The 24,861-nt window shown below is 43.4% G+C and overlaps 1 protein-coding gene across 1 annotated transcript in view; it reads right to left on the minus strand.

The window, feature by feature from the left end:
* Positions 1-24,861, minus strand: part of ARHGAP22 (Rho GTPase activating protein 22) — a 129,263-nt gene that overhangs the window by 20,513 nt on the left and 83,889 nt on the right. Inside the window, exon 3 of the mRNA XM_009642056.2 lies at positions 17,473-17,601. Within this exon, the coding sequence (XP_009640351.1) occupies positions 17,473-17,601 (129 nt within the window). The remainder of the gene's footprint in view (positions 1-17,472; positions 17,602-24,861) is intronic.

The following is a 24,861-nucleotide window of genomic DNA, read 5'->3' on the forward strand; positions in this document are numbered from 1 at the left end:
ATTCCTGCTTTTGCACAGGTTGCTTTGTAATCTCATCACATAATCCCTGCTCTCACAATGGGGCACAGCAGAACTGTTTGGTGTGTGAGGCTCAGCACTGTCCAAGGGTTTCCAGTTTTCCAGGCTGGACAGCCATGAAAGAACCACCTTTTCAGCCGTTTCTCAGATAACTTCCAAATCCAGGTTATTGCTGAAAAAGTGAAGTCTCCATGGCCTGTTCACCTTTCAGCCTCTCTGCTGATCCTGCTCATGGGGGAGTAACTCTCAACATTGCATATCATAGAAAATACACACAGGAACGATCCACACAACAAGAGTTGCAAGCCACAGTGCAGGCCCCTCAGCTGTGAAAAGCTGAGCTGGAACACATGTCCTGTCTAACCTCCCTCATGATTTCTGCTAGTAACCACTTCTCTTACCTGAATGTTTGATCCTGGGCCACAGGCCAATGCAAACCAAGGTCCTTCAGCATTAGTCACAGCAAGTTTGGGTCAGACCCCAAGCTGTGCATCTTAGAGACAAAAAACTCCATATCCCACCATCAGTCTCTACGCCAGGCTTCCTCTCACTAAACCCATCTGTTTCCTTAAAATGATACATTGCATTTGCTCTTCTAGATGCAAGACATACAGGTTTAGGGAGGTCAGGCTGTAGTACATGTCATGGCAATTACAGGATAGCAGCCCTGTTTTCTCAAATCTCTCCTTGTTGAATCACAGCCCTGATTCCCAAAGGGCCTGTCCAGAGGACACTCTGGCAAAGAGTTAAACACTCTGCATTGCCCAGGTTTATAGAGCATGTTTTTCCAGAAGGCCATGTTCTGGTGTTCTAGACTCAGAGCAAGGACAAAGGCAGTGTCAGACACACACACATATGCAAGCACACACTGAACCACCACACGCATAATCTCCACTTGCAGTGTGAAGCTTTGTCTGCTTTTCCCTAGCCTTGGCTGGTCTGCGGTCAGCAGCACACTCTAATACATTTCAGGCAACACCATTCCTTGCCTCCCCAGTCAACTTGGATCACAACAGCAGTAGCTTCTGTAGGTTCAATCAACCTGCCAGTGACTCCTGGGTAACAAGCTGACTGCAGCCAAACAGAGGCCACTGACACAGGGGCTGAGGAATGTGACACTAAGATAACAGATAGAGATAGAAGGGTGACCTGCTGTGAGATTCTGAAGGAGGAGCAAATGGACCTTTCACAAGCATAGCATTAACATCACTATGGGTGTTTTGCTGCAGACCCAGATGCTGGGGACCCTGTCTTTCCCCTGTCTCAGGCACGGAGGTTGGTAACGCCTTTTTCTTCTAGATGGAAACAGAGATCTTTGGAGGAAACAAAGGCACTGTAATATTCATCCACTGCAATACTGCTCACCTCCATTCACACCATTTCAAATAGGTAACAAGAAAAAACAGCCATGAAGCCATGATGTGACTGAGGATGAATGGTCTACCTTTAATATGAAGAATGAAAGGAGCTGGTGCAAGCATGGGCTTCTTCTTGTATGACAGTGTGTGCAGAGGGCTGTGCAGGTGAGATCACACAGCCCTCACAGGTCATTTTTCACTGAGGGGAAGAAAAGACCCTGAAGCCATTGCCAGGATGAAAGACTTCTCCCAGCCTAGCTGTCTTGACTGCCTCCCACCTTGGTTTGGCAGCCCCACTCCAGCCCAACTCCAATTGCAGACATATGTTTTCTCTTTCCTTCAACCCTAAACCCTAATTTTCCAGGGAAGCACTAGAAAATGTCATCAAGCATTGCACAAAACATTTCACCCAAACCAAGTCTGTTGGTAACTGCAACTTTCCCTTTGCAGCCCCATGCTTTTTCTTTCTCTCTATCCTAGGCCTAATTTTTTTTGCTGGCCCACAGACAAGGACCCCCCCAGCCACTCTCAGAAAAAAGACTGCTCCCAGGCCAAGTCTTTTGGCAGTAAGAGCATCAGGATTGGGGTTTACAGAGAGAAAGCACAGAGCTGCAGTTAGAGCAGGGCTGGAAAGTTGGCCTTGGAGAAATTGTTCATCTGTGCAGTGGTTGCAGAGCTTGTCCATGGCTTAGAAAAGGAAATTAGAGTTCAGAGAAGGAACAAGCTAAGAGCTATCTTTGGAGTGGGGCTGGAAAGGGACTGTCAAAGGCAAGTTGGAGCTGTTGACAGTTCTGGGCTTGCGGAAATCTTTCATCTGGACATCTGCTGGGGGACCTTGATGAATTCTACCCTCAGGAAAATCACCACCAGGGCTCTCACAGCTACACTGGCAAGAGCCATAGCAGATGTACCTAGTTCAGTCTCCCAGGGCTAAACAGGGCAGACAGCGGAGGCGGTGTCCTTCTTGTCCTGTAAAGCTCATCTCTTCAGCTAGGTCTCAGAAGGGCTTGTAAAACTGATGTAGTAAAATGGCCCTGAAACTACCAGGATATGACAGCATCACTGGGCTGGACATGGACTGCTCTGCCTTGCAAGGAAAAGCTAATGTGGAGCCTCATCTGCCGGCTCCTCAAGGCACAGGCCTGTTTTTAATCACTGGGGCCTGCAGCTCAGACTGCACTTGGCAGCACTTCACTCCATTTGATGATCCTGCTGGAAGACATTAATGTCTTTCTCTTCATTCAGAAGAAGGGGAGCCAGTGCCATCCAGTCACACTCCAGTTTGGCTAGAAATAAAGCCAAAAGCTACTAGCAACTCAGGGGTTAACTTTCCTTGTCATACCCTTATCTATAGCTAGGCCCTTTTGTTTGGTTTCAAAGCAGAAAAAAAAACCCCAGCATGCCTGGGACCACATCCTTAATCTCAGAAAGATTCAAGAGATACTAAAAAAAAATGGACTAGCAGAGCTACAGAATTTCTTTCCTCTACTCCAACCAGCTGTCTCTGTTCTTTAAAGATTTAGGTGGCTCTTTGTGGAAAAAGCGAGCCAGGAATGATGTACTGACTAAGACACAGACAGGCTCTCTGTCCTGGCCTGAATAGCTCACCCACCAGCTCCAGGCATACAAAGCCTATACATTCAGCTATGCTGTCCAGACATGCAGTGGGCAGGAAAATATATGCTCCCTGCTTCATTTTTCCTCATCAGAGCTCTGATTTCAACCCAAATAAACTGAAGACAGAGATAATAAAGTCAGTTCTTCAGTAGATTTTCTTTACGGGGAGGACTGAGGACTCTGTATGTGCTTAAAGTGGGAAAAGTCCAGACACACCTACATCAGCTGTATGTACAGCTTAGTACACACATGTTAAAAGATGTGCAGGCAGATAATCAGGCACACACCTGGATGCTGCTATACAGCAATGCATACACCCGCGCATGCATGTGGTGCCTCACAGACAGGCAGTTTACGGATGTAAAGATTGTGTACGTGCTCACCTGCACAGGTAAGCATCTGCTTTTACCTTCCCACATTCATGCTTAGGCTCCCATTTATCTGTCCCTCTCACACATGAAAGCACTGAGAAAAAATCATGGGCAGACATTCAGAAATGCATATGCTTCCACAGCGCAAAACATACACAAACCTGTAACTCTTTTTTTTCCCCCTCCCCTGGCCCACCCAAGCACACACTATGTGAATCACTGCAGCAGCAACTGAAAAAGGAGTTCCACATTAGGAGCCATACGTGCCTAAGAAAAGATAGTCCCTAACAACTAAACAATCCAGCCAGACAAAGCATGCAAGAAAGGAGGGAAGGAAAGGAAGCGACAGATAATCAGGCGTCAAGAGAAACTGATGAAGTAACTTGCCCAAGGACACACAAATGGATCTGTGATAGAACTTGGTGTCTTCTGACCCCATTCCCCACAAAAAAGCAGCCTCCATGTACTAGGAGCCGATTGCTCTCATTGATATACATCCATTTAAATATTCTGTGAAAAAGCAAACAGAAACACACCTCCCCAGAACTATCTGCAAATGCTAGCTTGGCATCTGGTAGAATTTTTGGCCATTAGACTGGGTTCTTCCCACTCTTTCCCATTTTGTAAAGCCAGCTCCTTTTTTAGATTCTTAGCTTCTGTCTGAGGCAAAGCTCTAACGTCTGCTTTTCCTCTAGGAAAAGAAAACCAGAACAAATCTAAACTCTGGAAAATCATCTCATACCTCTCGTTCTTGTGCAGCACTCTGCTACATGACAGGCGCTGAGCTTCAGGCAGAAACCAGGCAGTGTCAGACAGCAGGAGCGGCAGAGAAAGAAAGTCCTGACTTCAGGCATCAGACACATTCTGAGTCCCAGCACTGGCAGCTTTCCATTCACCCAGCGCTACAGAGCGGAGAGCAGCCGATCTTCCCTGGGAGATAATCTCGGCAGCACATCTGGTATTACTTCCGCAAACAGCACTGGCAGCTTTCCATTCACCCAGCGCTACAGAGCGGAGAGCAGCCGATCTGCCCTGGGAGATAATCTCGGCAGCACATCTGGTCTTAGCTCCGCAACTCGGCATTAATTATGACTTGTGCAGAAAGCATTTGAAATATCCAATGAGATGCAGAGCTCCCCGGCTCCCTCCGCGTGGGGAAGGAGCGAGGAGAAAGACAGGCAGGGAGGGGCTTGCCCTCCAGCTAAGTATGGGTCACAAGTTTTAACAAAGGCATCCCCCATCGGCTCTGTAATATATTCATGCTCTAATTGGTTGTCAGATCTATTCTAGATAGCTGGAAAAGCTGAGCAACAGTTGCTGTCTGCATGCCACGCTCTGGATCCCCTCCTGATACAGGCAATGTTAGTTGTGCTGCAGGCAACCTGGTGCCCTGGTCTGGCCCCTGATTTGCTTTTGCAAAGCACCAGAAGCAGAAACCTCATTTTAGAGGGGAACATCCCCCCACCTTAGCCTTAGCGTGCTCTGAGAGTATCTCCACAGCTCTGAGACACATTGGAAAGTTTCACACAGCTTAGGAAAAGCTACAGTCTTTGACCTGTGCAGCTTTTTTATGCTTACAGCCTCTGCTTTAGCCCTTTACAGAGAAATTGTCTGGTGATAAACAGCTCAGCTGAATAACTGGTAGGGGAAGGAACTACAAGCTCCTTACATGTGAACCAATCCCCAGGACTTACTTCCAGGAAAACATTCACCCCCTTGGCTCCTGCTCTCAGGGTAAGAAATCTGTGGGTTAAGAAAAATGCTTATCACGCAATGCCCCATGCAGTTATACAGAGGTCAGTCCTCCATCCCATTTACAAAATGCACTCACATGACTGCAGATCTGCCACAGTCACCACCCAAAACCTTTGCACCAAGCTTCTGGGGAATTTTATCAAGTTTCGCTAACTTCATCTCCCTCTGCAGGAAAAAACCCCAACATGTTACCCCTGTCTGCAGCTGCTTATGTGCTTCTGTTATTAAAATATCATGTCTGTGGCCACTGTATAGACCACACTCATCTGAACTTAGTGGCCCACCACTTTGTTAGCTACACAGTTGCTCAGTTTGAACACACAGGTCAAAGAAGATACTGACCCAGTAATAAAGCTCTGAGATTCCAGTCACTGAGGCAGTGTTGTCCCACAACTCAGGAAACTTGACATCAGACTCAGTCTCTACATTCTCTGTTTTGATCGAAAGCTCCTGAAGAAATGACTGTCTCTCACTACAGGTGAAGGCAGTACCAGGATCAAAAACTCCAGTTCTTGAATGGCAAAGTAGTAAAGTATTCAAGAATACCTTGAGTAGAAAGGTATTGCACAACTAGACAGCAGAAACCCAGACAATACACTGGACAGTATTTAAAGCCCACTAGAGTATTTGCAAAGCAATGGCAATCCTTAAACAAAAGGTACAAATGAGATCCTGAGTATTCTTCACCATTTTATTGTCCTCTCTTCCCTTGTGGTGAGCACAACAGGCTGCAGGTTAGGGAGAGCCTGCCAACAGTGCTAACTGGTGAGCAGGACCAATCCTCTTCTGAATGGTTGAGACACCACTCAGATTTTTGGCACTATACCCTGGAACAAAGCCTCAAAATGTGTCACGTCTGGTAATAACATTATGCAGCCTGGGACTCAATGTTTGGGATGGGACCCCAGGAGATAGCAAATGCAGACTTTTATTCTTCCATTCACTTCTCCATTTCTGTTTTCCATCTCTCACAACACAAGAACAAGGAGGTATCCAATGAAATACAAAGCAGTGGTGTTTAAGGTGGATATTGTTATACCCAAAGTGTAATTAACCTGTGATATTCACAGCCTCTCTGTGGCCGAGGACACAGCATGACTCCAAGCATGATTAGAATTCAGCATAGCTTGTAACACCATGAGTTATATGAGAGATGACAACAATATAAACTCTTCTCCCAAGAAAGAGCAAGCACATCTCTCTGGTGAGAGAAAAAAGCAGGAGCACATGCTTGCTCACAGAGGCATCACAGCTAAAGCATAACATGGCAGCTGCTTCACTGTTGCTCCCTGCACATGGTAACTCTGCAGCTATAGGTGTCCCGCGAGAAGAACGCGACATTTTGCTGCACATCTACACTCTCCGCAGGTATCACCCACCTCCTTACATGAAACAATTCTCAATCCCTTTCAAAGCATTAGGTTAAAAATCGTGACCTAGACCACAGAATATGATGAGACAGGAATAAAAAATAATATATATTTGATTTATCTTCTGTGTTTTGAATTTCCAGGTCACGCTTGGATGCTGCTTTCTCTGTTAACCACATTTCTCAAAAATGAGATCCAAGATTCACACATAATCACTGGATTGCAGGGGCTGCAGACTCCAGAAGTATACTTGATACTGCAAGAATAGCAGTAAAATTCAGAAAGCTGGCCACGTTGCATGTAAATTGCCATTAAAAGTTTCACCTGGAGATCTCCCTATATACACATGCCAAGGAGAGAAGGGGTAATGGAGACTGAACTCCCTCTTTCCCCATTGGTGTAAATCTGTTTAGCTGTAGAGAAGTTTACCACTGGGAGGCTCTCAGTTTCCCAAAGAACAACTTAGGTTTCTAAAACTGTTTAGCGAGTAAATCTCACATGAACTTGCTTCTGGGGAGCTGGAGGCATTTTCTTTCCTGGTGTCACTGTATGGAGAGAGTCCTAGTACTGCTCTCATGAGCTAGCACCACCGCAGTTATTCTGCTGCAGGTACCAGAACAGGGGGAAAGCATCCTGCCTGTGCATGTCACTACAAGCCTTGAGACTGGCTTGGAAGTTCACTACAGCTCACACAACCTCTGAAAATCCAGGCACGTCTCAGGCTTGGCATCTAACTCAGGTCAAATTCAGTCTTGAATCTGGTTGCAACAGACAGGAATGGTGAACCCGCATGAACTCAGAAAATATTCCTCCTCATCTCTGATTGTGAGCAAACCTGTTGGCTTGAACAGCTCTAGAAAGTGCCCATAGGGTGTGGGTATTTTTAGACACTGGCTTACACTGAGTATTAGCTAATATACATGTATACTCAAGTGGACCTGTCTGAGGGAGCTCAGATCTAGGAAACTGCCTCATCTATTCGTACAAAAAGGCCCTAGCATCAAAGTTAGAATCAGAGCTGGAGTTCCCTACTTTTCAGGTAAGTTGAGCCTTGTACAGATGCAATTTTTAACCCAGGCACTTGAACATCTCCCTGCATCGGTTGAAAGCTGGCAGGGAAATGGCTACAGGTGATCAGTCACAGGGCTGAACCCAGCAGGAAAGACTTCCACAGTATGTCCCCTGTACAGAAAGTTTCCATTCCAGTTTCCTCCCTCTCCAAACGCTTTGTCCAATTCCTTCTCTGAACAAAACAATGTCCCCACACCCTTCCCCTGCTCTGAGCTGGCATCTCAACCTTTACTGGTAAACTGAGATCATCTGAGAATAAACAGGCTTGCGCTTACTAACTGATAAACCAGTTCACCCTGGGTTAAAAGGTTAGCAAATAGCTGTGTTCATCCTTCTACAGCAGTAGATTCTGCCTAACCTGTGTGAGGCGTCTTCCCATCTCTCTAAAATGTCAGGAAAGGAACTGACTGAGCAGCACTGTAAGTTACCCCGTCATGGACTCTGACCAGTTTGTGCTCTAATTTGAGATTGTAATTGTTTGCTCACAGAGAAAGGATGATAAACAGACCTAAACATCGCTTAACCACAGCATTCTGAATCCAGAGCCAAACCCCTGTGTTTATTGGTCTCTTTCTCTCTAAACAAAGGCAAGACGCGTTTAGAGAACAAAACATCAAGAGCAACAAAAAATGCCTTTTAGCGAGCAGTGATCTGGACAAACGTGCCCTGGAAAACTTCTCTCTCCCCACAACATAAGAACATCTTTCACAGAACTTTTTATTTACTGACTCTTTCACATGCCTGTCTACATTTAATAGATAGCTTCCATAGACTTGACTGAAGCTGTGCCTGTAGAACTCATCTGATCAGCAGATCTTCTCTTTCAAGTGCACTGCATGATGATGCCCCCGCTGCACAAAAAAGTTTTACAAAAATTCTGGATGTTAGTAAGAAAGAAATAGTTAGGACATACTATAATTGTTGCCACCAGTGTCTTGTCACTAGAGAAAGATGAGAATTCCAGCTGTGGGTTCAAATGCAAGGATCACGGAGTCTGAAACCTGTAGCTGATCCTCATCTCTAGCACATAATGAAACAAGCCACCCATATTTCTGGCCATCCTGGAGCCTGGCAGGGCCTGTGATCTAGATCCACAACCAAAATTTAGAAGACCAGCCCCTTTTATCCATTCAGAAAACTGAACAAGCTTATGTGCTTAAGCCTTGCCATATTCTAAGCCTGAAGGGCTGATAATCTGAGCACAATCAGTCACTGAGAAGCAGACAGGATCAACATTGAACACATGGGTGCTTATCCAAATCAAACTTCATCATAAATACTTCTGACAATCTGTAACCTGCAATTGTAAAATTCACTACCAGGTAAACTGTATATGGCTTCACTTTGTTGCTTCCTCAGACTCAATCAATGATGAAAATCTGTTAGCTAATTCCCACACATTTACCTTTATCCTGCACTGTCCAACTAAAATTCTCAGTCAATAAAAAGCCTAACTTATACCTTCACCACCCAAGCAAAAAGGTCATGGTCTAAATTCTCACAACAGCTGAGCCTGACTGGCTGTGCTTGGGGAAGCATTTAGCTCCAATTTGTAAAATGGATAAAACATTTCAGTAAATCTGCTAGCCTTTTGGGTACAATTCTAGAGGAGGTCAAGGGCTGAATGTTCCTTTCCCTGACCTGCAACTCAGAAGGTAGGACGGGGAAATTGCAAGACTTATTACATCATGATGGAGGAGAAGGAAAAAGGAGCAACAGTGGGGGTAGAAGGGTAACCTTTAGAAAGGAAACAGGAAGAGAGAGACAGTGAGTTTATTTGTTCTCAGCTCCTAAATGGTTAAAATTGCAACTTGCAAGGGGCAGGCTACCATTCCCCTTCAGTAAGCACATATCCTCATAACATTCATCAAAGGACTAATACAGAGAAATTAGAATACTTGCCTGCAAGCTGAGAAACACCACAGGAACATGTTTGTCCCATTAATCATACACTGCCAGGACGTGGAGTGAGAACCATCAGCGTTTTAAAGACTGTCAGCTTTCAAACATCAAGCATGAATCTAATGATTACAGGAACAGTCTCACTGAGAAACTACCAGTGTGGAGGTGGTACTGGTCGGACTATGTGCTACAGGCAGTAGCCACCAACAGCGTAACAAATGCACAGCCACAATCACCTCTCTGTGGCACTTACTAGCAGAAGAGAAGAGGAAAACAGATTAATCTGTTACCGAAGCAAATACAAGCCCCACCATATTTTATCTAAAGCTGGATTGCTTTTAGCAATACAAGGTATATGGAGCCAATGACTCCCTCCAGAACATCTTCCGTGATAGCTGAGGTGGACTTAACTTCTATGAACCCATCTAATTCTATTTTGAATCCATTTATTGTTTTTGTTTCCACAACATCTTGTGACAATGAGCTTCGTAATTTAATTGCGCGTGAAATACTTTTTTTCCTGGTTCAAACCTCATGACTGTGCTCTGTTCAAATCCTCCTTACATTTGTAATTTTATTCATCAGACCTTCCTGCAATCTTCTCTTTTCCAAGAACCCTTTCAAAGTCGGGGTTTTTTTGAGGAAAGAGCTTAAGGCGGATAGATTTTACATCTTAATTTCTTACACAACCTCTGGAGTACAAGGTCAATTCAGGGCAGAGCTTGTATTAAAAATTCTAACGTGAGCTTGAAAAAACTTTCCTAGCACAAGCTTCATCCAAATGGAAACATTCCCATGTGGTGTTTCATTTTATCAAATCAGCTTTTCCCAACCAAAAGACATTTCACCAAGCAAATCCTATGAAAAGCTTTACCTGCTCACCTGCAAACATAACAGAATTAATTTCTATTTGTAGTTTTTCTCTGTCTGCTCCGGTTGAGCAGAGGCACTGAGAAGGATTCTTGCTCAGCTGCCTGTCGTTCCCCAGCTCTGGATGCCTACTCTTTGGTGCCCAGGACTGTCCACACTAACAGACAAAGTACTACAAATTCATTCACCTGGTGCCAAAATGCATCATCCTTCAGAAGCCACTGGAACTGAGCTGGTTGACAGCTGGAGATAGAGCATTGCAGTGCAGAACTCACGCTGCTGCCTGGGGTTTTTGAAACCAGTAGCAGGGGGCTTGCCCGTCTGACAAGCACTGACACCGTACTCTCAGAACACCCATTTCTGCTCTGCAATGACCAGGCAACTGCACTCAGAGCCCAGATAAACTTGGGCACTGGTACTGACTGTCATTAGCCAGCAGCTTTATAGGTGACATATACACAAGGAATGAACTAGAGACGTGAAAGTTATGAATTTTATAAGGAAGTGGAGCTGCCATCTGGCTTCTAAAGGTAGGATCTTCAAAAGTCAATAAGGAATGCCTTTTGCCCTTGACATGCTTTAGTTTTACGCCCTTCCATCAAGTGTTTATACACACTGATAAGATCCACTTTGAACCTTCTCTTCTCCAGGCTAAACAATCCCAGCTTCTCTTAGTATTTCCTTTCCCACAATCCTTTAATCATCTTAGTGGCCTTTCACTGGACTTACTCCAGTAAGTCCACACCCTTCTTGTCCTGGAGAGCCCAGAACTGGACAAAGCACTCCAGATGTGGTCTTACTAGTGCTGAGGGGAAGGCTCATCTCCCTCAACCTGTTGGCAATGCTCTAATGCAGCCCAGAAATCTGTTGGCATTATTTGCCACAAAGTTACATTACTGGCTCGTGTTCAACTTGTCCAACAGCATCCCTGGCATCATTCTCTGCAAAGCTGCTTTCCGCCTGCTGAGCTCCCAGAGTGTACTGCTGCCTAGGTTTATTCATCCCCAGGTGCAGGACTTTGCATTACTCTTTGCTGAACTTCATGGGGTTCCTGTCCACTCATTTCTCCAGACTGTTGAAGTCCCTCTGAATGATGACACAAGCAGCTGGGGCACCAATTATTCCTCCCAATACCATCTGTAAGCTTGCTGAGGGCGTACTCTGTCCCCTTATCCAGGGCATTAAGGAAGCTGTTAAACAGTACTGGCCCCACTATAAGCCCCTGGGGTGCTACCACTACTGACTGGCCTTCAAATGGAGTTTGGACTGCTGACCACAATCCTCCGAGTGCAGCAGTGCATTCAGTTTTCAATACAGGAGACAGTGCTTAAAGCTTTGCTAAAGTCAAGACAAACTTCTCTCCAGGACCGTAACCCATGGGATTCTTCCAGGCATATACCTGAGAAAAGGCCAAATTCTGCTCTCCTGGGGTCCAGGGTTGCGATCCTTCTATTTGCCTTGCTGAACAATGCCTGCAGAGTAGCTGTTTTACAGATAGTCATTGTGACCTCAGGCAAGTTACTTGATTGCTCAATACCTCAGATTCCTCCTTTACAAAAAATGAGGACAAAATATGTTAGTCATAAAGCAGTAATAGAAGCCCCAGGTTTATCTGACAGAGATAATTTAGAAAAAATAACTTAATCATATATCACAAATGGATCTTAAAACTTTCTCTGTTGTAAGCAGTTTCAGCAACAAGATCCACTTCCAACTTTAGTTCTATTCTGTATCTCAGTTTCTATATCCACAAGTGTACCTTCTGCTTATGATACGTTTGCCTGGGGTAAAGCTAACCAGCACCTCCTCGCAGATGATTCATGTGTCCCCTAGCCCTGCACAGACATCTGAACTCACAACCCCCATCATCTTTCTCTTCCTCTTCCCTTGGCTGGGCCCATCTCCCAGCATGAGACAACACCGAACAGCAAACACTGATAAGCTGCACCAGGCACCAGCTGTCTCCATGCACAGATAATGGCACATTGTCAGGCACAACAAACACCCAGCATCACTCCCCGTGCACCTGTGGGAGCCTGCACAAGGGAAGCCCACCTTGCCACCTAGTGAAGGGGCTCCTCTTGGCCCAGCCAGGAATCTTACCTGGGACTGTCACTCTGGGAGAGCCCTCTAGCAAGACAGGGAGCAGAAACCTCCCCTCTGTCCTCACACTAGGCAGTTAACAGAAGCCACCTCCCTCTTCTTCATTAGTGTGGTTTCTTAGCATCTTAAATTCACTGATATGACTCTATGCTCATGATGCTCTTACTAGAAAATTCCCATCTTACAGGCGGAGAAATTCAATCTCAGACTCCCAAGACTTAACAACATATCCTTGCTGCTGAACAGTCTGCCATCCTGATGGACACGCATCTAATACCAATATCTAACCCTTCAATACAGTAACGTTTTGCCCTCATGCAAATGTTATCTAAAAGGCATTTAACTCATCTAAACCAGGATCCCTAATTAGGCATATGTAAGGCTATTCTTCCATTACCCATAATGACATTGAGCCAGGTATTAAATTACACCTCACAGTCTTGTCCCCTAGTTTGCAGCTCTCCCCCTAATACAAGACACGGTCTGCACAGGACCTTGGCTGCCAGCAAAAACATTCTCTTCATTGTTTTGCTGACAGTAGAAGAAATAATCTACACATCATGGTTTATCTATATGGAGGACTGGAATTAATGGTAGTCAAGTGGCTTCCTCAGTGGACACTTCTTCAGAGCCCACCAGTTAAAAAGTGACTATTCTTCCTGAATGGAGAAACCCCTTGTGGAGCTCTTGCAGCAGAATTACTTTGTCACAGGGTAAAGCTCCCCATGTTTGCCTGCGGGAAGCACATCCCTTCCAACTGCTTCACCTCCCCTCCATCACAAGGAACTGATGAAAGCTCAGGATGAGGAGGAGGAGAAATTAGGATAAAGTAATGGAGAAAGAAAGGGGCTGTGACATGCATTTCTGGCAGAGGAGCAAGGAACTGCTCATGGCAAGAAAGAATATGTAAACAGAAGAAAACAAACACAAACATAACAGAAGATTAACACAGAATGATTCTGTCCCTATGCAGCACTGGTTGTGTGTTGAGCTCCCAGAATTATGCCACTTGGCTTTCAACTCAGGCACCAAAACCCTCAGCTTTTGTACTTCGTGGCCCAAAATTCAGTCCTAGACATGTAATGTTTTACATCTGATGCAAGACAATAATGAGGAAGGCATTCCAACTGAGAGGTGAGCAGATGGAAAGGGATTTCCTTAAAGGAGCTCTGTTTCTTCAGACTAGAAGTACAGCCCCACCCTACACATACTGAGTGAGGAACAACCTCCTCTCCCCCCAGCTACTCCAAACACTTTCCACGCATCCACCTTCAGAGCGCACTGGCAGGCTCGCTCTCACCCAAGCCTATGGCAATGAACCCTTTGTGTTTAGCACTCTGGCACTGCTACGAGCACTCTAATATTAAAAAGCAGCTGCAGAACAGCGTGACTGTATGGCACACAGGGACTCTCCAGATAAACTTTTAGTGGTGTAAACTCAAAGCAAAATTTGTTTATTGTGGAGGTAAGCAGGATCACAGGGAACAGTTTTAATCACCTTCTATCAAAATGTACTCCAAAACTCACTTTTATCAAGCCACTGTGACAAACTCCATTCTTAAAGACATAATCAAAACATACGGAGTACTCTCGAATCTCAGTTTACAAAACCTTCTGCTCCGGATGAGATGGACTAGACCCAAGAATTCAGGAGCCTGAAACTCAGGGAAACTCATTAGAAATTATTTTCCCCATAAACAAGAGAGCTCTTCTTCAAAAGACTTAGGAACTCTAGGATTTTATTTTAAGGCCACATTTGAAGTGTATTTCAAAGCACACATTCCATATGGCTTTTAAGCCTGAATGTGTCTCCTATTAATAATTTGGGAATCCACAGCAGCTTTGGGGAGTTTTCTGTTTTATTTTAAGACGACTTTGCTGTTCACCTTTAAACACAGTTCATATGCCCACATCAACACGTAAGAAGATACCCTCAACCTTTTTGATTTATGTTCTTCAATACATCAGCAAAAATTAAAGTGTGGCTAAGCCTCCCCTTTTATCTTAGCATAATTCATTTTTACACCATATCAACCTTCTCCAGGGCTGGATATTTACATATTAATAATGAAGCCTGCTTTTTAATCCCCGCCCCATCCCTTTAGCTTCATATATTAAAAAGTGTCGATAGATAAGACTTGGCTCTCAAATTAGTGGTGGTTACAAAGTAGAGTTCAAATTATTCAATTAAAACACAGAAAGCTACATTTACTGTTCTCCCACATTTGAGCTAAGCTGGGATTTCACTCAGAGAAATTGCCCTGCTCTGATTTTGATGGAGGAGTAGGTTTGATAATTTCCCCAAAATGGATAAAACCATTTGGAAACAAGGGTTTGAACTTCTTAACTATTTCCTAGGTATTGACATACCTAAAAATACTTTGTGAAGTGCAAAGAGACTGAGGATGTTCTCTTTAAGCCAACTGGTATGTGGGTTGCAGTCAGAATGAATGAGCATGTCTTCTTCCTCTCCATCATCTCTCCCCACTGTCCTCATTGTGTTGGAGCTACTAATCCTGCAGTTGCATGGTTAGCATGGCCAGGGAGCCAATCCACCTACAAACTAATCCTCCCCCTTTTTTTTTTTTCCAACCAGGGCATTTCCAACTGCATAACCACTACTATGAGCAAAATGAAATATGGTGGAAACACATGGTTGCAAGGTGGGAAAAGACCACTCCTGACAGCAGCTAGCACTTCAGTCAGCTCAGAGAAGCGATGAAACCATAGCATATGAATCTGTTCATGCAGCTTGGACTACAAAGCAGATGCAGCCAAGCTAGCTTCACATTGGTGCATTTGAGTATTAGGGCAGAGAGCTCCGGCCAGGCTGACTGCCCAGGATGTACCCATGTTCTTGGGTAGTTTTCATCTACAGACAAATGAAAACCATCGATACACAATTGCAGTTATTTCCAACTCTGCAAACAGCAGTGCTTCTCTTCTACAGGACTTAAGCCGGCTCTCCCTAACAGCTGGAGCAGCCTTTACACTGACAGAACCAGATCAAACCTGCAGTATGTGAAAATAGCAATGAACAGCAGCTGCTATATTCCCCCTCTCTGCTGCTGTATTCCCCTCTGCGCTGCCCTGCTCCCACATTCTCACGAGTTCATTCTATGGTTTCTGATATCTCATAAAGCCTCAGTTCCTGAAATAAAATGTAAGACTAAGAGTATTTGCCTCATTTAAAAGAAAAACAAAATGTTATCCAATAGCTTTGCAGAGAAGATTAGAGGTACAGAAAAAGAACAGATGAGTTAGGACAATACTGCCCCCATAAAGAAAAAAACAAAAAGAAATCCATCCCTACTTTATGTCATCCTCAAGTTTTTGTTTCTAAAATCTTAGGGGGGTTAATTATTTATTATTTTAATACTTAAAAAAAATGCTTGCTCTGGAACTATTCCAAGAGACTGACAAAACACGAACACTAACAAAAAAGATGCCAAATTTGCACTGGTACCAGCAGAGCTGACAGCATCATGCCCTAAAGGAGGAGGCTGTTGCTAGAGCGTGTGCCATTTGTCATCCGTGAACGTCTCCATTTTCCACACACTATTTATCTGATGCACATAGCAAAGCTGTAAAATATACACTATAAGGTCCACTACAAATGGCCACAGAAATACCATTTCTGAGTTTCTGAGACTTCTGATGGAGGAGCTGCAAGGACCTGTGCTGAGCTCAGAGTCTAAAAGACCCTTCACTGTAGACTGGACTCCAGAAGCAAAGCAAAACAAGCATATACTCATGTTTGAGGAGAAATCATTGTAGATCAGTTTCTACTAGCGAAAAGGGCTTGTTCTGCCCACAGCACAAGAGCATCGCGTGCAACCTCTCAGAATCAGGTACAAGCTGCCTTTTGTACATACACCCTTTCTCCTAAGTGAAAGAAGGACCTAGGAAAAAATTACATCATGAGCAGAGATTGTATCTCCTCCATACAAACCAAATGCTGCTACACAGAGACTCAAAACTGTAAAAGTCACTTAAAAGAAAAAAAAACAAACCACACAAACCACCAAACCAAGATAAAAGTTACTGGCAAACACTGGGTCTTCTTAGTGACCTTGTGGTATTTGAGCCTCCCTCAATTGCATCAAGGTCACTTCCCCCTCTCAGATCCAGGAAAACTAGTAACTTCATTTCAGCAAAAGTAAGTGTATTACCTAACCCTTATCTGGCACTTTTTTATCTGTACCTCTCAAAAGAGTTCAATATCACTATCTGCGTACGATACCACTAGTTGCATGAACTCCATCAGTAGCACACAAGTCACTTCAAAGGGTAGAGCATGCAATATGAAGCCAGTAGCTGCTGTCACCAGCAGTGAACCCAGTAGAAAACATCTGTGAACCCTTGTTCTATGCTAAACCACAAAAACACCTCCTATCTTATCTACTGACTTAAGAACTTGAAGATTGTAATACCAACATGGAGAGGCTAGATTTTTTTGTTCATTTTAACTACAGGAATTGTCAACAGCTGTATTATCCTACAGGTGTTCACTCAGCCTGACCCTGTTGTTCTTCCCCTCATTAAAGCCAGCGGAAGCTTTGTCTTCTCAACTGGGCCCTACATTAGCTAGATGAAAAGTTTTGCTGCCTCTGGCTGTACGGAGGTTAAAGATGGGTATCTGTCCTTGTGGTAGAATACTGAGATAACTGGACACACTCCTTTATGTCCATAAGGATAAGAAAGCTCCACAGAATAGTTCATAACTAGCTGTAAAAAACCAGAATACTGACAATAGTGATATGTTTATTATCACCACCCATTTCTGACTGAGAGTCAGTTATAGTCTGGATGTGCCCTCCCCTCCCATTCCTCTCCATCCCCTGGCAAAAAAAAAAAAAAAAAAAAAAAACAAAAAAATCAACCCAATACCCTTGCTCCAAAACACTTCAGACAATCAAGAGCTTATCTAGGCATCTCAGTGATTTTACAGTGTTACACGTATCCTAGTATCACAAGAATATGTTTTACCTTGAGGCAAATGTTTTAATTTATGTGCATGTGAGCTATTTGCAATACCTCCACCAAATGGAGCCCATATAACCCGTCGGATGGCTTTCACCCAATCTTCCATTTCATTCTGGGAATTAGCCATGAGCAGGAAAGCCTCATGATTGACAGGCATCTTTTCCCGGTCCCCTGCACCACCTGAAAGACAGAATACAAATCACTTGTAACATCTAGTTTGGAACAGAGCAACCAACATTTAAAACTACCAAAAGTTTGGGTCAAAATGGTCAAATGGTTATTTTAATTGAGCAGTTTTACATATAATTCCTACTCACGTGCTGCAGCACCCACAAAGCACAGGTTGGTAGAAGATCAAAAGCAGAAGAGCAAAATGTGCATTTCCAGTGTAGGAACCTGGAGATGTTGTACCTGCTGTCCCAGCAATAAGCAAAGCGAAAGCACAGGCTGTAAGACCCTCCAGGAAGAGTACAAAATTAACTCCACTTACCTGTGCTGAGGTATTGAGACATTGTTACCCAAAAGGGGGACCAAGTGAATTGTAAGGCAGTTTAGCACTTGAGATGCCAAAGTCACGAGCCCATCCACTTTCCCCAAGCCCCTGGGAATTTCTAGTCTCAATATAGAAAGAGGGACCCATTTGGATTTTGGATCCAATTCAGAAGGAACATTCTGAAGAGGAGTTAAGACTTGGGGATGTGAATCTGACTCGCCCACTTGAAATAAGAACTTTGGGAGCTATTAATGTTAGCATAAAATATCTCAGAAAAGTACTGACCAGAATATCAAACACACAGAACATCAAATGCACTCAAGCCATCATTTACATCCGTCACTTGTGGATACTCCAAGACTTACAGCATTTTTACCCTTCTTTTCCCATTTTCTTTTTAGGTTAGCACCCACTTCAGTCAGTTTAAATCTTCCCCTCACCCCTCATTTTATGTTCCAGAGCTAGACTACAAGCTAATGAGGGCCACATAAACACATAAAAGCTTTATTGGAGCAGCCTCTGTATAAAAAGGCTACTGATCCTGTCCAACAGAACAGCTGCATCACTAGCAGCCTGGAGCTTCTCCATCACCATGGAAACTGCCTTTGGCTTTGCTACAGAGATAATATCTTCGCCACTGTGTCACTGTCATTTCCACGCTTACATGGCTTTCAGTACCTACTGGCAAGCTGAAGCTGCCAGCCTGCGCCGAGCAGCTGAGATTGCCCGTCCATGGAATTCAGAGATAAGAGCAGGATGATGGTATGCAGTGGTTTCTGCAGAACTGATTTGATGTACACAGAACGTGTGCCTCCTAAATCCTCGCTAATCTGGGGAAGGAGCAAGCTGGGAGCTGCCTGCAAGCCAGGGAAATACTTTTTCTTGCTATTGTTTCTGGGTCTAGACAAGCTCATGGATCATATGCTGATTTGCAAAGCAAAAGATGTAAAACGAGATGTGTTGGGAAGGATTTTATGGCTCTCCGAGAAGCAATTCATTGAACTGGGAAACTGAGGCAATCTTTCAGTAAAGAAGAGAGAAAATGGCCACCTGGGACTAGGCATGCAGTTTAAGGAACAAAACCCATTATGCTTTTTCCCCACATGTATAAAAATTCTGCGTTTTTCCTCATAGCATCCTCTTGGACAGTCTCCCATTTTGAATTTACTGAACGATTCATGTTCCTTAAGATATATGAAATCAAACAGCTCTCTAGCTCAAGGCTAAGATACAGGCATCTGAATACATCAGCGCTCCACCATATTCCACTGCAAGGAGGACATACGTCATCCTCTACATACAGAACTGTCAGAGCGGGAAATCACAGTCTATGAGACTTCTGTCACAGCCTAATTCTTTTATCAATATACTCAGTATAATGGTGAAAGCAGAGGTCACGGGGTCTAATTCTCGTACCTTACTTGGCAGACTTATTGCCATGCTCTTTCACAACAAAAAAATCTTACAGGAGGTAAGATAGCAAAAAAGAGGCTTTTCACAGCCCTCAGCACACATCAGAAACAGTGGTTCTGGTTCTGGCATCTAGCAGATAGATGGCCTGAGCTCAAGCAAGCTCTTCAAAGGACTGAAACAGTCTCAAAAGAACATGTAATATATGGGTCACTCCTCCAGCAAATAACTGAGCTTGGTCAAAGTAAAATACAAATCCTGTTCTTAAATTTAAAGGGACCCAGATGAGATCTTGCCCATCCAAGCCATGAAGAACAAGAAAAAAACCAGAATCTTAGCTTAGAATTAATTACAGACCGCAAATTTAGTGAGAACAGCCAGACTATCCCATACAAATGTTGCCATGTGTAGCATAATAAGCAGAGAAGGATGACGATTCTTATCGAACTTCTGCAGAAGCGGCGTCTCAGCATCTTCCCACTGAATCGCTGTACCACAGGGACCATACAACTTCCCTTCCCCTAAGATGTCACTTTGGACCAGCCAGCTGCCTTCTAAACCTTCATGGGCCTTTTTCACACAAACATTTAGGGAAAAAAAAATGTATACTTCTATTTGAGTCTGTAAAAAGTAAAAACAGCATGGGGAAAAAAAGATTCCTGTACATGCTAGACCTGAGACTCTGCCAAAAACTACATACAGCTCCTCTGTGGTTGGTTTTCCCCACTGCAGCTTTAAATAGGAGCAAAGTCATGACCCTACAAGCTGCCTGTGGGAGAGTCAGTAGTGATCAGTCACATTAAGTACAAGCAAATAATGACAACTCCATGCACGGAAGCTAGCTTGGAAACAAGAATGCGCTTCAGAATTGCTTCTTAGAGAAAGCCTCATATGTTAGCATGACATGAATATGCAGTGGCAGAGCATGCAAACTCACCTATGAACTATTTTTTATTTTAAATAACATTTTAATCATGTTCCTTTCCACACATGGCTGGCTCCTTTCACTACATCCTTGAGGTAACAGGCAGAACTAGAGTTCCCTAAAGGGCAGAGTTCAGACATGTCTCCTCCATTGTTGTAACATTCAACAGGTTTTGAGTCTACTTTAGTTGTCACAAGAATGAGAAACCGCTAAATTCAAACACTTAGATCTTCTTTAAAAAATCCCAAAGAAACAATGCCACATACACCTTCTTCAGAAGTCCAGAATTTTACCTGAAAAACACAGATACTTTCTTTCCTGGGCTCAGACCCAAACCAGGATCTTGTTACAGGTTTCGGATGTGAGATTGCAATACAAACACTGCATCAATTCAAATACCCTAGTCTTTAGGAATTGTTTTAGGAAAACAATTTTAAACCTTCCTGCCTAGAAACACTTAGATATGGAATTTTAGTTTCACCTCTCACAGCAACATGAAGTTCACATTCAGACACTGCATTCTAAACCTTCTTGCTGCCCCTAACGGAGCTCCAGCCCTTGCTATGGTTGCCATTAGGCTCTAACCTCAAAGTGCTGAAGCACACAAGCACTGCTTCTCCTGAGTGAATAAAACAGGGCTCTGGCTACTCAGCACCATGATAGGGAGGAACACTCTGCTAACAGTTTTAAACACAGACAAGGGCTTTTCGTTTCCTTGAACAGAACTTCTCACTCATCTTAAATCAAGCTCTCGTACAAACAAGACAAACCCTCAGAGAACAACTCTGTGTAGCTCAGGATTGCCACGGGCAGATATTCCAAGTCCTTCTGCTCAAAGCTACTTTCATCTCCAGACCAGAGGAAAAATAAAACTGTCTAGAGTGTGAGCACCTCAATAGATGTGGCAGAAGCAGGGGACTTAACTTTGGGGATAAATAGTCCATTTGCTTCAGCATTAACCTGCAACCAGGTGATCCTGCATTCAGTTGCCTGCTCTGCTGCAGATTTCCAGTGCACATCGGCCAAGGTTCACTGTATTCCATCCCTATCCATAAAACAAATTGGCAGTGCTACTTGCCTCCCTTCCAGGTGTATAGAAACTGAACAAACGTCAAGTCTGGGAAAGATGACAGCAACCGTACAAGTACATTCAGTAAACATAACAGCCTAGGAAGATTAAGGAACTTGTTTTGTTACTGCTCACCATCAAAAGGGCTTCAGGTCCCAGCTGACTTCAATGCCTTGCTACCCCTGCCTCAAGATACCTTTGTCAAGTTGCTTTATATACACTGGTAGGTATCTTTGCCTCAAGGAAACCGCATTGCTCCAGGCCCCTCACTGCATTGCATGAATGCTCTCTCTTCCAGGCCCAGACTAGTTAAAGCTGGCAGAATTGCTCTCGTATGCTGTCTGCTCATGTGGTTTGTGCAACTGCGTTTCATACAGCCTCGGAGCCATCTGCTGCTGATGTCAGCTGTATAGCATTCACCTCAGAGTAACATGCCACCTCCTAATCCTTAATAACAGTCCTCCTTTCAGCTCTCCCCCATGCCCCACAACAGGGAAGATTAAATACTGAAAGACTGGGACTAAGTGACTTGCTGAAGGTCAGATGGAGTGCTGCAACAGCAGCAGGATTCACAATCCAGACTTCAAAGCTCTATTTACTGAAAAGTCTTCCTTTTTTGACCATCCTTAGTCTGGTATGTGTTCACTAGAAAGTGCAAAGCATAAGGCTGCTGTTATGCTACATTTACCTGTCCTGCGCTCCTGTTCAAAGAGCCTATAGCAGATGTTCAGTAGCATCTCTCCCTTTATACAGCTGTTTCCAGTGAGGAAACATTAGAATTTCTTTGTTTGCCTTGACCCTCATTCACACAAGCTTAAGCTTCTTAAGATCAACATTTGCAAACCCAAGTCTTAGATCCCCTTTGTCTGTACAGAAACAGAAGTTCAGAGGGAACAGGACTGGACTTCCTAGTAGGAGACGTTCCTACCCCATTGCATATAAAACAAGGAACTTTTCTATTCTCAAGTAAAGCTGCTGGCAGGTTCTGCTGAAGTTGGCAGCTTCTTTTTTTGTTCAGACCATTTCCCTTCTTTGCACCCCCCATCTGGTTTGCCTTTTGCCCATTTCTTACATCATTCTGCTTACTGATGTGCTTGTGTACTGTCATTATATCAAGTCTACTAAAAATTGACACAATTACAAATGCTTGTGTATGTGTATATATTTACATGTTTGTATTGCTTTGGTGTGGAGAGTAGAGTGGTATTTTCAGTAAGAGTGAAATTTAGTTGGCCATGTGCATGCTGCTGCAGCGCGTGGGGAGGCAAATGGCAGTTCAAGGCTGAATTATGAAAGGGGTGGCTGGTGGGTAACACAAGGCCCAGCTGACATGTTTGCCCTCAGTACTAAAGCAAACAGTGACATGAAGCCTTTGATTGCAGACAAGCAGCAACAACGATCTTGACAACCAGACAAAAAACTAGTACCCACAGTTAAAAAGAACCATTGCAGTGATTCATCTTCCCTGACCCACTCTTTATGATCGTCTTAAAGGTGAGTATCAGATTCAGGACTCTAAGATCTCCCTGATAATGAAAGAAGGCGAAAAATGAGGTAGATGAATTCTGTCAAGGTTAAGGGCAGCTCTATTAGGGGGAATCTTTCTTTGCACAGCAAAGCAGAAAACTCCCCAAAACCCAGTCTTGATCTTTGGATTATGAAAAAAACCAAAAGAAATAATTATTAGTGAGTAAGCAAAAGGTCATTAAGGTGCTTGGAATAGCCACTTGAAACCTAATTCCATTTCTTCAGTCATTGCCTTTGATTCTGGCTAATGCTGAACCTCTATCCTGAGCACTTCCCCCCCCAACCAAAGTTTTCCAAGAGCCTGAATGCAAGAGATGGATCACGTCCATCACACTTGAATCTTGGGTTAACGTGCCATCAGCATGCAGTTTAAACTTCACTACAGCCAATAACAACTCTACTGCTTTTCTGTGAGATCCTTTAACAGAAGGGAAAACTTGCTGTGAATACAAAACTGATCTTGAAATGCTCCGTTTAGGTTACTTGAGAACAGCAAAAGCAGTAAAAAATCTGCAATAGTCAACGAGTAACAAATAAGGAAAACTGACAGGATCTACAAGGGTATGATCTGTGAAGAATTGAGCAGTACAGTAAGCAGTGATGTGTGCTTGCCATGGTTTTTGCATTTGTATCCATCTATGTATATATCTATACCCACCCATCCATCTACCTATCTGTAGGATATCCAAGTTGGAAGTTAATCTGGAAGCTAAGAATAAATGCATGATCACACTTTAAAAATCTATGGAATGAAGAAAAATGAGGTATGGGGCTTTAGTATCATACGGAGTACAAATAAAAGAAACAAGCTTTGAATCAAAATAAATTTATTGTGTCTCTGTTCCAGTGGACAACATAACGGCAATTTTTCCTAAAGAAATGTGCACCTTTGTAGGTGAAGAGTGTTTTATTTCCACAGTTTGGAATGAGTTTGAGGGGATTCTAACATTCAGCTTTTATTTGGTTGCATCAATGAGGAAAGTGAAATCTTAAATAGTGTACAGAGTAAGTTATAATTTGACATGGTTCAAATTTTCTTAGGACAGGATTTACAAGCATGTACTCAAATCTCATTGACTTTTCAGTCAAATATAAATGCCTGATTTCCTTAAATGCTTTTCAATCCACCAGGTTTAATGATAGTTACAAGTAGAAGATCACCAAATTTTCACCTAGAAGTCCTTGCAGAGGATTTTCATGAGTCCCAAAATGATTTTTAGATCCCAGATCTTAGATCTTACCCCAGAAAATAAAGCAAAGGCAGGCAAACACTCTAAAGCCGCTGCCATCTATAAACTAATCCAAAGGCCCTGTGATCTGTTCTCTCTCCTCCCATGCCTTTTGTGGTTTTAGACACCATTAGACTGCCTTAAAAAAAGCACCAACAAAGAGATTAGACCTCAGAACTGTGGTTTCTTATGCAAAATTTCTGACAAGACTTAACATGAACCAAGGCAGTACAGCTTCTCTGTACTGGTACATGGACTACAGAAAGCCCTTAAAAACCTAAGGTTAGTGCTGTATTTCAGTTGTGAGGATCAAGTGAAGGATTACTAGAACTACATCCAAGAAATGAATATTTGGCTTAATCTTTTAGACATAAAAATTGTATCAGGTCAAGCTAACTGTGTGGTTTTTTAACTCCTGCCTGGAGATGCCTTTCTTGATATGTGTGTGACCTGTATTACTCTAGACTTGTCTATTAATTAAACTGGTTAATGCTACCAGTGGTCACTTCAAATAAACCAAAACTTTGAAAATAAACAAGCCCATATTCCAGGTAGGCCACATGCTGGTAACTGGTGTCACACTCCACGAACCACGGCAAACAGAAAAAAGATGCAAGATAAGAAGGGAGAAAGAATCTGAAGCACACTTAAAGGACAAGCAAACAGCACTGTGCACAAATGACACCTTGAACCCCTGCTTATAAGACCTGCTTACATTCGCACAGTGCTTTGTAATGTTTAAGTCTATTTAAGCTGATTTCTTTATGTGCTTCATCTGCCTTAGGCT

This window comes from Egretta garzetta, unplaced genomic scaffold, assembly GCF_000687185.1.
Source record: "Egretta garzetta isolate BGI_Z169 unplaced genomic scaffold, ASM68718v1 scaffold56, whole genome shotgun sequence".
Taxonomy (NCBI): Eukaryota; Metazoa; Chordata; class Aves; order Pelecaniformes; family Ardeidae; genus Egretta; species Egretta garzetta.